The sequence below is a fragment of the Neodiprion pinetum genome, chromosome 2 (assembly GCF_021155775.2).
Source record: "Neodiprion pinetum isolate iyNeoPine1 chromosome 2, iyNeoPine1.2, whole genome shotgun sequence".
NCBI classification, from domain to species: Eukaryota; Metazoa; Arthropoda; class Insecta; order Hymenoptera; family Diprionidae; genus Neodiprion; species Neodiprion pinetum.
Window position 1 is genome coordinate 11,836,019 of NC_060233.1, and position 12,402 is coordinate 11,848,420.

The window sequence follows — 12,402 nt, forward strand, 5'->3', positions numbered from 1 at the left end:
TACCTCTGTTACCTTGAGAGAGAGAGTCGGTAACAGAGGGGGAGGATAAATTACCGACGGCCCGCAGTACCGACCTTTGACTCGCGCCAATCGGTTCGGCTACTGACCGCCGGGGGGGCAGCACCAGCCTGTCGCACCTTTGGCAGGTCAGACGTGTTTCAGTCGTTCCCGACCTCGGGCAACGACAGACGTGGTGGTAGAAGGATCTCGAAGCTGTCGCCGAGGGAATAACTCGCGCTATTTCCTCAGAGAAACTTCGAGACTTACGTTAACTCTGGGCTGTTGAAGCCGGAGAGACCAACCCTCGTGCCGATGCACTTGCAGTCGGTCTTCCAGCAACTACAACCCGTTGAGTTTTAACGCGTTTAGGATGGGAGCGCAACCGACACTGCAACTCACCGTCACAAGGGCACCAACAAGTGTTGGTGCGACGGCTCGCTACAGTGACGGAAACTAGGGGTGGGGTAAGGGATTAACCGGCCTAGTGCCGCGCGAGGACGGCTAAGCGAGGTCGCCTCGCAATCGGCACCGTATGGCCGGGGGAAAGAGACGGAAGAGAAAAAGAAAGGCACCACTTACCTCAGACGGGTCCACCCAACGGCGCGATGTCCCGGGGAGTTCCGCCGCGTACACTACAGGGGGACGAAGCGGGGGAGACGCACACACTCGCGGCACTACACTCGCGCACTTAAACTGCGTCCCGATCGCTCCTCGGCTAAATTTTAAAACTAATAAATTAGCTAAAATTAAATAAATAAATAAATAGCTAAAATCTAAAATGTATAAATAAAACTTAAATATACGAGTGTATAAATAAAATGTATATAAAAGTCAAAAAATAAAAAAAAAAAATCTAAAAAATTAAAATAAATAAAAATCAGCTAACCTATCCACTGACTCTTGGAAGGTGGCGGAGTGCTCTGATATTAATAGTCCTAGTGGGCCTGCTCCCTACGGTACTGCAATGCAGGGTTGACCCGCGGCGGAGCCGGAGCAAGCCCCTGACAGTCCACCACCTTCGAAAAATCAGATTAATATACTGGCCCCCCAATGGGGAGCGTATCAGATATTAAGCTGATAAGAACAGATTAAAGAACGTTTATTAAAGCAAACAATGTTCCCCCGGGCTTACATTGTTTGCCCGGGGGTGCTATATATGCAGTATCCGCCCCAGGCGGTGGCTTAAAATATATATAATGAAAACAAATATATCAAAAATTGTATATTGTATAAACGAAATAATAAAATAGATTTAATGAATAAGTAAAGGCACATTCAGCTGTGCTAAAATGGTTACTAAGTTGCATGTATTCTATAGGCTAAAATGTAGAGGGCAAGAAGTAAAAGGTAGATTATAACAGTCCATGGCTAAAAATATAATAAAAACTAGAGTACTTGCAACTTGCGAAAACTTAAAAGAGTGTAAAAGTGTAAAAAAAAATAGGTAAAAAGACGGTAAAAAAATTAATTTGACTATAAAAAAATAAAAATGATTAATTCAACTATGCGGGATGATGGTGGGGAGGGAGGAGGCAGGATCAATATTTTTCTTATTTTTACAGAAAAAAGAAAAGGGTCTAAGAATGATAAAAGTCACAATACACGATGTTATTGGTACTGCCTCCTCCCGCTGACATGTTCCACATAGATATCCCTGGACCAACGAACGGTGTCGCTGACCAGGAATTTTCTCATCATCCCGGCATAGTATCGTCCCACTCGGAGGTGCTGCTGCAGGCTGTCGTTGTGGTGGTCCCAGCCTCCGAGTGAGCCGACGATGAAGGCGTCCAGTCTGACAGTGTAGCCGCTGGCCGCGAGCTGAGTCGCCAGCGGTCCGTACTTCTCAAACTTACGTGCACGGGCGGCGGCGAACTCGATCTTGCCGTTCTCGAACGGCACAGCGACGTCGACGATGGTGATGGTGCGGTTGACCTCGTCCCGCACCACAATGTCGGGGCGCAGCGTGCCCGCTTCGCCGGCTACGCCCTCCATTGTCTGGTTGACGCGGATGACTCCTGGGCACCGAGAGGCGGCCTTCACCAGCCGGTCCTGGACGTTGTTGTGGCGGCGCTGTCGCGCTGCTGAATGGACGCCACAATGCGCCAGGACGTGAGGGATGGTCTCCTGCTGGTAGCCGCACTTCTGGCACCTCTTGTCCCCGTTGGTCTCCCACCTCCTGCAAGCGTTCAGCGGGAGCACGCCCAGTCGTGCCCGGTGGACGAAACGCCAGTCGCAGAACCTGGTGCTCCGACCGGTGCGCAGAAAGTGGTTGGGGAAGTTGCTGCTGGTGGTCACCTGGAAAACTTTCCCCTGGTCTGGTTTTGCCGTGAGGGAGCGGACGAAGAAGGTGGAGAGTCTTCGTCGAAGAACCGAGGTAATCCGGTCTCTCCCGCTCGGTGCTATGCTGGTCATCCCGGTGTTGTTGGCGAACTTCAACACGAACACCTGCTCCTCAGGCGACCAGGCCCAGGAGACGCGCAGTTTGGGTTCCAGTCTCCGGGTGGCCGTGCGCACTTTGGCCAAGAAGGAGTCCTTGCCCGGCACCTGGATGATGTCCATTGCGCCTGACAGGTAGCGCGCGATCTCCTCCTCAGTGGGTCTCCTCCTGAGCCGTTGGTCCACCGTGGTCTGCAGCGCGTCACGGGCGATTGTTCGAACTGCCGGGTCCCTGCAGTAGAGCATGCGGTAGGCGTGTGAGAGCGTGTACACGTCGTAGAGGTCCGTGGTTGGTAGGAGGACCTCCGCCGCCCTGCGACGCTGGGATGTGTACAAGCTCCGCGCTTGCTCTGCCTGGAACACACAACCACCTCTTGGCCAACCTCTTGACGACCTTGTCCGTCTCCTTCAGGTATTCTTTCTCGAGGTCGGCCCCTTGCATGAGAAAGTCGAGACGGGGGAGGATGAAGGTGGCTGCGGTGTCGACCTTCCTCAGGTCAGACACCATTTCGGCGAGCGTGTTGGTGGGAGTTTGGCGGACCTGGTAGCCAGTGGGAATGCCTAGGTGTTCTATTCTAAAAAAATCTAAAAAATTAAAATGAATAAAAATCAGCTAACCTATCCACTGACTTTTGGAAGGTGGCGGAGTGCTCTGATATTAATAGTCCTAGTGGGCCTGCTCCCTACGGTACTGCAATGCAGGGTTGACCCGCGGCGGAGCCGGAGCAAGCCCCTGACACTCCACCACCTTCCAAAAATCAGATTAATATACTGGCCCCCCAATGGGGAGCGTATCAGATATTAAGCTGATAAGAACAGATAAAAGGGCGTTTATTAAAACAGACAATGTTCCCCCGGGCTTACAATTGTTTGCCCGGGGGTGCTATAAATACATCTTCCGCCCCTGGCGGTGGCTAAAGCATAGATAGATAAAATATGTCTATAAATATATAAGGTACTAGGGAAAAACATCTTTGGCTATACCACATTGGTTAAAAATAAGTACTAGGATGCATGTACTCCAGGGACTCGGGGAGAAAGAATAGAAACAGGACTTTGACTAGGTAAAATAGGCTCGATCCCGGAGTACATGCACCATGTTAAAATTAAAAAAAAAAGATAAAAACAGTTAAGAGGGACTAGAATAGAAGAGTAGTTAAAATGTATAAAACAAAATAGAGTTAAAATGTATAAAATAAACTAGAGAACATTAAAATATGTGGCTTAGAGGTATAAAAAGTTAAAATGCGGGGCCCAGCCCCTGCCGGCCACCGCCCTTACACATAAATAGAATAAAACAAAAGGAATATAAAGAAAAGGGATTGTTTAAATAGATAGTCGCTAGTAGAGCGTACAGCTAAGTTAAAAAAAAAATAGAAAGGAGATAGAAATGGTGTTTGGGACGCAGCCTAGGCCCGGCTCGTGAGCGGCGGCCTTTCGCCGTTTAAAATATTGCTATCATTTGCTCCCGCGCCACCCCCCAAGGGTCCGCTAATCTCAGGCACGCGGTATTGCCTGACGCCCGAGACGTGCTCCACGTATATATCGCGGGACCAGCGTATGGTCTCGGAGACAATGAGCCGGCGCATCAGAGCTGCATACCTGTTACCGATATGCAGCTGCTTCAGCACCGACTCATTTCTCGGGTCCCATGAGCCGAGGGCGCCGACGACGAACGCAGAGACCGTCACCCGGTAACCGCGCCTTCCGAGCTCATCGGCCAGGGGCTTATATTTCAAGATCTTACGTCCCCTGGCCTCATCAAAAGCTATCTTGCGATTCTCGAAAGGCACGGTCACATCGACGATGACGATGCTCTTTGAGGGCTCATGCCTGACCACAATGTCAGGTCTGAGAGCCCCCAGTTCCCCGTCGACCCCCTCGACGCGCTGGTTCACCCGGAGCTGCCCTGGCAGGCGGTTCGCCTTCGCTAGGCGGGCGACGATGGCATCATGCCGCAGCTGCCACGCGGCCGTGTGCGGGCGGCAGTGGCAGATCACGTGGGGAAGGGATTCGAGTGCTCCCCCGCAACGCCGGCAACGCCTGTCCCCGTCGCCCCAGCGTCGTGCCCCGTTAAGGGGCAAGACGTCTAGGCGCGCGCGGTGGACAAAGCGCCAATCAGCGAAGCGGGTGAAGCTGCCGCCGCGGAGGAAGTGGTTGGAATACCTCGACCACGACGACACCTCGAACACCTTCCCCTGGTCTGGTTTCCGTAGAAGTCTTTGACCGTAGTGCTCCGCCCGTGCCGCCCGCAATCGGCGTACAATTTGGCCTCGTGCTCGCGGTGGCACCACCGTCGTCCGTCCAGCCGAGCCCCGGATCTCCACGGCCAGCTCCCCAAGCTCGGCAGACCATCGCCACTTCAGGCCCAGGGCCTTCGCGCTCCTCCTCGCCGCATTCCGAGCCCTCGACCACAGCGAGGAAGTGTCCCCCCCGTCTCTGGCAAGCCCATCCTCCAGCGAACCGGAAAGATAGGCCGCCAGGTCGTAGCACGACGGGTCCCGTCCAAGTTTCCTGGACACCGCCCGCCCCAGTGAGCTCCATGCCAACCCCCTGACCACCGCATCGGCCGCGGATAACATCCGGAAGGCGTGTGCGATGGTCAGGGCGTCGGCAAGGTCAGCCAGAGGAAGCAGTCCGCATCCCCCCCTACTGGGAGGGAGGAAGACCACTTCCGCGCTAGCCCTCTGGGGAAGGTTTAGCCAGGACTTGGCCAGGCGCTTAGCTAGCCTGTCGGCTGCCGTCAGAGGACCCTTCTCCACGTGTGCTCCCCGCAACGAGAAGTCAAGACGGGGCAATATGAAAGTTGCCACCGTCTCAACCTTCTGCCACGGGGTGAGGAGGGACTCGTCAACGGCTCGGAGGTCACGTTCCAGCTCCTGGACCGTCACCAGCGGGGTCTGCTTCACCTGGTAGCCAGTCGGGATCCCCAGGTGCAGGTAAGGCTCCCCCTCCGCCAGAGCCGTCATTTCTTGACCCTGGAGGGTGAAGCGGGTGGGAAGTACCCGGCCACCGCGCCCACGCCCCATGTGGAGCGTGGCGCACTTCGCGGGCTTGAACCGAAGTCCAATCCCACCCGCCGCAGCCTCCACTGCCCCTAATAGCGCCTCCATCCCCTCCGGAGTGTCTGAAATTAAAGCCAGATCGTCGGCATATGCTAGTAAATTGTGCCGATGGCCGTGTAGCGTGTAACCCGCCGGGTGGGCCGATGCTGCACGCAGCACCGGCTCCAGCGCCAGGTTAAACGCCACAGGGCTCATCGGGCACCCTTGACGCACTCCGGAGCGGATGGTGACGGGGTCTGTGTATCCTTTGGACGTTCGCACACGGGTGGAGCAGCCGTTATACATTTCCTCGACAATATTTCTTAGCGGCGACGGGACTCCCGCTTCCTCAAAAGCGCGCCAGATCGCCTCGTGGGGGACTGAGCCAAACGCGTTCGACAAGTCCAGCCACGAGACGATCACTTGGCGCCCCGACCTGCGAGCGTCGGAAAGGACCTCCTGCAGCACGAAGTTGTGCTCATAGCACCCCTCGCACGGCAGGAAGCCCTTCTGCTCCGGACTGAGCCGGTTGTTATAGACGGCCCAGGCAGTAAGCCGGTCAGCCAGCAGCGCGGCGAAGAGTTTGGGCGTGGTGTCACCCAGCGCGAGCGGCCTCCAGTTGGACAGGTCGTCGCGGTCACCCTTTTTGTGGATGAGAACCGTGTTCGACGCCTTCCAGCTGGGGGGGACCGCCTCCAGACGACGGCAGGCGTTAAACGTCGCCGCCAGCAGACGACAGTCGGGGTCGGCCTTCCGGAGGTCACGGTAGGTGAGCCCGTCGGGACCCGGCGCAGAATTATTCATACGCCGGAGCCGACGGTCCACCTCTCGCTCCGTGAAAGGCCTAACCAGACCGTCGTTGCTGTTTTCGTCTGGAGGTGTGAGAGGTTCAGCCAGAGGGCGGCCCCCCAGGCTCTCCGCCGGAGCGTACATGTCCTCAAAGTGTTGACGGATCCGCTCCTTTGACACTTCACAGTGCTGGAGCGGGCCCGTCAACACTTCTTGGACAGCGCGCCGACGGTTCGCCCGAAAGAGCCGCTGGATCCTCGTGGCCTCTCTCACTCGGTCCCCCCCAGCTGGAAGTGCCCCACGGCGCTCCCCACCGGGGCTCCCGCGATTCCCCGCCCGCCCGGACCCCCCGCGCATGGCTTCCCCAGCCCTCCCCCCGCGCCGGCCCCCAGCACGACCGGCCGCCCTCTCCTCCCCCGCAGCCCCCGTTCTCGCTCCGGTGGTTTGGAGGAACGTGGCGACTCGCGTCGCCAGCTCCTCCAGATCTTCCCAACTGGCAGCCGCCTCCGCCAAACCGATCAGCTGTTCCCGCTCACGCACCACGCCTTCCTCGTCGACACGATTACCAGCGTGGTGGATCATTGCAGACCGATCGGCCGGCCTCGGCGGCTGCCCCACCGGAGCCGGTGGCTGACGGGGTAGGTTGGGCCGTCGTTGGCTCCCCGCAGGCGGGCACCCGCGCCCAGAGGTCGCGGGCCTCCCGTCACCTGTGGCTCCTCCTGCCCGTTGTGCTCCGGTCCTCCGGATAGCACCCCCTCTACTTCTAGTTTGGCTCCGGGGCTCCATATCCGTGGAGCACGTGTCCGGCGTCCTTTGCCTAGAAATGGGAAAATTTATATTAATGTTGTTATTGTTACTATTGTTATTACTGTTATTTTCGTTTCCGCGTGCATGCGTGCCTGGCCTCGCATTGACCCTCGGGGCGCAAACGCGGGAGCCTCGCCTTAAAGTCGCTGGCGGTCGCGTATTAATATTATTGTTGTTATTGTAATTATTACTACTAGAGCTACTACTCGCTGCGTCGCCTGGGGGCTCGAACACGGACGACGACCCCGATGATGATGCCGTGGACGGGGCTGGTGAAGACGGCGGGCTCTCCTCGTTGGACGCCAGGGCGGACCCGCGGGGATGTCGTCGGCGGGTCCGCTGGGGGACGACGCTCCACGGTTCCCTCGCCGGTGAGACCGCCCTCGTTTCCGCCTCCGCGATGGAGGGGAGGGTCCTTGCCGCACGTGGCAGTGCGGCAGGTGGTCCAGAGATGGTCGTGGTGACCCTCCCCCCTGCGAGGGGCCTTGAGGTGGTGATCGGCCCCCCGCACATCGTCGTCGTCGTCGTCGCCGTCGTCAGTGTGGCAGCCACCGCCGACGTGATCGGCTGTCCGCTCACCGACCCCGCTCTCCGGCTCCGGGTGTTGTGGGCCGGCGGGGCCGGCATCTCCCACGGTGGAGGGCTGCTTCCGGTGGGGCGTCCAGGGGGAAGTGATGTGGCCCTGGCGGCCGATCGCAGCCCTCTGCGTGCAGCCGGCACGCCGGACGATGGCTGCGTCGATGCGGTGGTGGCGCCCGCGGTGACGGCGGCGTATGTGGTAGCCGCCGTCCTCATCCTCCCCGGGAGTGTGGATGGTCGTGGGGGGCCTCCTCTGGTGGTGGTGGGCCCCGCCGCGTTTGGGGATGGAGTTGCGGCGGGGCGGAGATGTTGTGCCCCCCTTATTCCCGGGGATGTCCGCAGTGGTCTGGTCGCGGTGCCTCTCCTGGTGGTGGTGGACGTTGGTGGTGGAGTCGGCTCGACCGGCACGCTGGCGGCTCTCCTCCTCCTCGTCAGGGGGCCCTCGTAGGTGGAAGGTCGGGCCCCCGGAGAGCCGCGTTGACCCCCGCTGGTCCTCCGCACCCCGTCGTTGGAGAGACGGGGTGCCTCTGGGGTCCTCCTCATTGCCGGCAGCCGACTAGTACTGCACCGCGCTCCAGACCCGATCGTAGTGGCGGGCGCCACAGGTGTTGTGTGGGCGGTCTCGTTGCTCCTCCGTGGGTGGCTGCTGGTCTGCCGCGTCGTCCTCGACGTCCCGCTGGTGGTGGCAGGGCACGTGGTGGTAATTGCCCTGCTGGAGCCCGCCGTCGCCGTCGTCGTCGTTGATGTCCTCGTCGCCCGTGTCCGACCCACAGGCGCCGCAGCGCTGAAAAAACTCATAATCGGCCGCTCACGGCCCTCATCTACAGTACGCGGCTGCTGCCCCGCGGGTGCTTCAGACGCACCCCGACTACTCGTTAATGGCGCGGGATGGGCCCGCTCGTGGTGCAGCTTCACCGCCTTGAGGGGATACCCCCCCTCGCCGATGAAGCCACACACACCGCAGCGGAACTTCATCCCGCGCTCCGGATGATATTTTCTTAAATGTTTCTTATAGTCGGCGTGCGCCCTAAACGCCCCCACCGCCCATGTCCCCCTACCCCTGCCACCTCGAAAACAATCTTGGCAGCGGAACTCGTCCGGGAACGGGAAGTCCACGAAGACTTCCATCACGCCGCTAAGCGAAGCCGCCGATTCAGTGGTGCCTTCAGAAGAGAAGAAAGAAAAGGGGAGATAGAAAAGGATGGGAATGAAAGAGGGGTTATCCAAGGAGTTGAAAAGAGAAAGCGACAGTCGGTATTACCTCTGTTACCTTAAGAGAGAGTCGGTAACAGAGGGGGAGGATAAATCACCGACGGCCCGCAGTACCGACCTATGACTCGCGCCAATCGGTTCGGCTACTGACCGCCGGGGGGGCAGCACCAGCCTGTCGCACCTTTGGCAGGTCAGACGTGTTTCAGTCGTTCCCGACCTCGGGCAACGACAGACGTGGTGGTAGAAGGATCTCGAAGCTGTCGCCGAGGGAATAACTCGCGCTATTTCCTCAGAGAAACTTCGAGACTTACGTTAACTCTGGGCTGTTGGAGCCGGAGAGACCAACCCTCGTGCCGATGCACTTGCAGTCGGTCTTCCAGCAACTACAACCCGTTGAGTTTTAACGCGTTTGGGATGGGAGCGCAACCAGACACTGCAACTCACCGTCACGAGGGCACCAACAAGTGTTGGTGCGACGGCTCGCTACAGTGACGGAAACTAGGGGTGGGGTAAAGGATCAACCGGCCTAGTGCCGCGCGAGAACGGCTAAGTAAGGTCGCCTCGCAATCGGCACCGTATGGCCGGGGGAAAGAGACGGAAGAGAAAAAGAAAGGCACCACTTACCTCAGACGGGTCCACCCACCGGCGCGATGTCCCGGGGAGTTCCGCCGCGTACACTACAGGGGGACGAAGCGGGGGAGACGCACACACTCGCGGCACTACACTCGCGCACTTAAACTGCGTCCCGATCGCTCCTCGGCTAAATTTTAAAACTAATAAATTAGATAATAAATAAATAAATACAATAAATAACTAGCTAAAATCTAAAAGTGTATAAATGAAACTTAAATATACCGGTGTATAAATAAAATGTATATAAAAGTCAAAAATTGAAAAAAAAACACATAATAACAGTCTAAACGTCAAAAAATTAAAAATCAGCCTATCCTATCCTACTGACTTTTGGAAGGTGGCGGAGTGCTCTGATATTAAATGTCCTAGTGGGCCTGCTCCCTACGGTACTGCAATGCAGGGTTGACCCGCGGCGGAGCCGGAGCAAGCCCCTGACACTCCACCACCTTCCAAAAATCAGATTAATATACTGGCCCCCCAATGGGGAGCGTATCAGATATTAAGCTGATAAGAACAGATAAAAGGGCGTTTATTAAAACAAACAATGTTCCCCCGGGCTTACAAATGTTTGCCCGGGGGTGATATAAATACAGATCTCGCCCCTGGCGGTGGCTTAAAAAAAATAAATATAAAGTTGTAATACAACAGAAAATAAACAATAAAAAGGTAATAAAATAAAAGGAACGGACATCTTTGGTTTCAACTATAAAATCGAGTTACATGCGCTCCAGGGACTAATCCTGGAGTGCATGCAACTAGTTAAAAATAAATAAAAGAAATATGAAAAATAAATAAAGGAAAGAAGGAAAATAAATATAAAAGAGTAGAGATAAAAGAATAAGTAGGTAAGTAAAATAGCATGCATTAAAATATGTGGCTTAGATATGTATAAAAGTTTAAAATATAAGGCATGACCCCTACCGGCCACCGCCCTTAGATTCCAGTGAAAAGAATAAAAAAAAAAAAGAAAACAGTGTATAGTTTAAGATTAAAAAAAAAAAAGAAGAGAGTTAGAAGATTAAAATGTTAAAATGTATTGGGACGCAGCCTAGATTTGGCCCGTGAGCGGCGGCCTCTCGCCGTTTGAATTTTCTATTGGATTTGCTCCCGCATCACTCCCTAAGGGTCCGCTAATCTCAGGCACGCGATATTGCCTGACGCCCGAGACGTGCTCTACGTATATGTCTCGTGACCATCGGATGGTCTCCGAGACAATGAGCCGGCGCATCAGAGCTGCATACCGATTACCGATATGCAGCTGCTTCAGCACCTACTCATTCCTCGGGTCCCATGAGCCGAGGGCGCCGACGACGAACGCAGAGACCGTCACCCGGTAACCGCGCCTTCCGAGCTCATCGGCCAGGGGCTTATATTTCAAGATCTTCCGGCCCCTGGCCTCATCGAACGCTACTCTACGGTTCTCGAAAGGCACGGTCACATCGACGATGACGATACTCTTTGAGGGCTCGTGCCTGACCACGATGTCAGGTCTGAGAGCCCCCAGCTCGCCGTCCACCCCCTCGACCCGCCTATTAACCCGGAGCTGCCCTGGCAGGCGGTTTGCCTTCGCTAGGCGGGCGACGATGGCATCATGCCGCAGCTGCCACGCGGCCGAGTGCGAGCGGCAGTGGCAGATCACATGGGGAAGGGATTCGAGTGCTCCCCCGCAACGCCGGCAACGCTTGTCACCGTCGCCCCAGCGTCGTGCCCCGTTAAGGGGCAGGACGTCCAGGCGCGCGCGGTGAACAAAGCGCCAATCAGCGAAGCGGGTGAAGCTGCCGCCGCGGAGGAAGTGGTTGGAATACCTCGACCACGACGACACCTCGAACACCTTCCCCTGGTCTGGCTTCCCGAGCAATCGCAGACTGTAGTGCTCCGCCCATGCCGCCCGCAGTCGGCGTACAATTTGGCCTCGTGCTCGCGGTGGCACCACCGTCGTCCGTCCAGCCGAGCCCCGGATCTCCACGGCCAGCTCCCCAAGTTCCGCAGACCATCGCCACTTCAGGCCCAGGGCCTTCGCGCTCCTCCTCGCCGCATTCCGAGCCCTCGACCACAGTGAGGAAGTGTCCCCCCCGTCTCTGGCAAGCCCATCTTCCAGCGAACCGGAGAGATAGGCCGCCAGGTCGTAGCGCGACGGGTCCCGTCCAAGTTTCCTGGACACCGCCCGTCCCAGTGAGCTCCATGCCAACTCCCTGACCACCGCATCGGCCGCGGATAACATCCGGAAGGCGTGAGCGATGGTCAGGGCGTCGGCAAGGTCAGCCAGAGGAAGCAGTCCGCATCCCCCCCTACTGGGAGGGAGGAAGACCACTTCCGCGCTAGCTCTCTGGGGAAGGTTCAGCCAGGACTTGGCCAGGCGCTTAGCTAGCCTATCGGCTGCCGTCAGAGGACCCTTCTCCACGTGTGCTCCCCGCAACGAGAAGTCAAGACGGGGCAATATGAAAGTTGCCACCGTCTCAACCTTCTGCCACGGGGTGAGGAGGGACTCGTCAACGGCTCGGAGGTCGCGTTCCAACTCCTGGACCGTCACCAGCGGGGTCTGCTTCACCTGGCAGCCAGTCGGGATCCCCAGGTGCAAGTAAGGCTCCCCCTCTGCCAGAGCCGTCATTTCTTGACCCTGGAGGGTGAAGCGGGTGGGAAGTACCCGGCCACCGCGCCCACGCCCCATGTGGAGCGTGGCGCACTTCGCGGGCTTGAACCGAAGTCCAATCCCACCCGCCGCAGCCTCCACTGCCCCTAATAGCGCCTCCATCCCCTCTGGAGTGTCAGATATTAAAGCCAAGTCGTCGGCGTAAGCTAGCAAATTGTGCCGATGGCCGTGTAGCGTGTAACCCGCCGGGTGGATCGATGCTGCACGCAGCACCGGCTCCAGCGCCAGGTTAAACGCCACAGGGCTCATCGG

General features: G+C 57.1%; 2 protein-coding genes, 2 non-coding genes and 1 pseudogene across 4 annotated transcripts; all 5 read right to left on the reverse strand.

Moving 5' to 3' along the window:
• Nucleotides 1-933: 933 nt before the first annotated feature.
• LOC124213476 (U2 spliceosomal RNA) lies at nt 934-1,112 on the reverse strand (annotated as a pseudogene).
• Nucleotides 1,113-1,608: 496 nt separating this feature from the next.
• Nucleotides 1,609-2,559, reverse strand: LOC138190498 (uncharacterized). The gene has a single exon (XM_069133866.1). The coding sequence runs from the start codon at nt 2,557-2,559 to the stop codon at nt 1,609-1,611; it is 951 nt and encodes a 316-aa protein (XP_068989967.1).
• A 542-nt stretch (nt 2,560-3,101) lies between these two features.
• On the reverse strand, nt 3,102-3,284 carry LOC124213474 (U2 spliceosomal RNA). Its single transcript, XR_006881886.1, has one exon. It is a non-coding gene; the product is annotated as a U2 spliceosomal RNA (small nuclear RNA).
• A 3,407-nt stretch (nt 3,285-6,691) lies between these two features.
• Nucleotides 6,692-9,622, reverse strand: LOC124211315 (nascent polypeptide-associated complex subunit alpha, muscle-specific form-like). Its single transcript, XM_069133979.1, has 2 exons — nt 7,271-9,622; nt 6,692-7,086 (listed from the first exon to the last, which is right to left on the reverse strand). Exons 1-2 carry the CDS (start codon nt 8,781-8,783, stop codon nt 6,848-6,850), a joined length of 1,752 nt encoding a protein of 583 aa, XP_068990080.1. The 5' UTR covers nt 8,784-9,622; the 3' UTR covers nt 6,692-6,847.
• Nucleotides 9,623-9,863: 241 nt separating this feature from the next.
• On the reverse strand, nt 9,864-10,046 carry LOC124213472 (U2 spliceosomal RNA). Its single transcript, XR_006881884.1, has one exon. It is a non-coding gene; the product is annotated as a U2 spliceosomal RNA (small nuclear RNA).
• Between the last annotated feature and the right edge of the window lie 2,356 nt (nt 10,047-12,402).

Excerpts from the sequence above, each read along its gene's own strand:
- LOC138190498 (XM_069133866.1), bottom strand. The coding sequence starts at position 2,559 with ATGGACATCATCCAGGTGCCGGGCAAGGACTCCTTCTTGGCCAAAGTG.
- LOC124211315 (XM_069133979.1), bottom strand. The coding sequence starts at position 8,783 with ATGGAAGTCTTCGTGGACTTCCCGTTCCCGGACGAGTTCCGCTGCCAA. Across the intron at positions 7,087-7,270 it reads CGCAGCGAGTAGTAGCTCTA|GCAAAGGACGCCGGACACGT; the intron begins GTAGTAATAATT and ends TCCCATTTCTAG.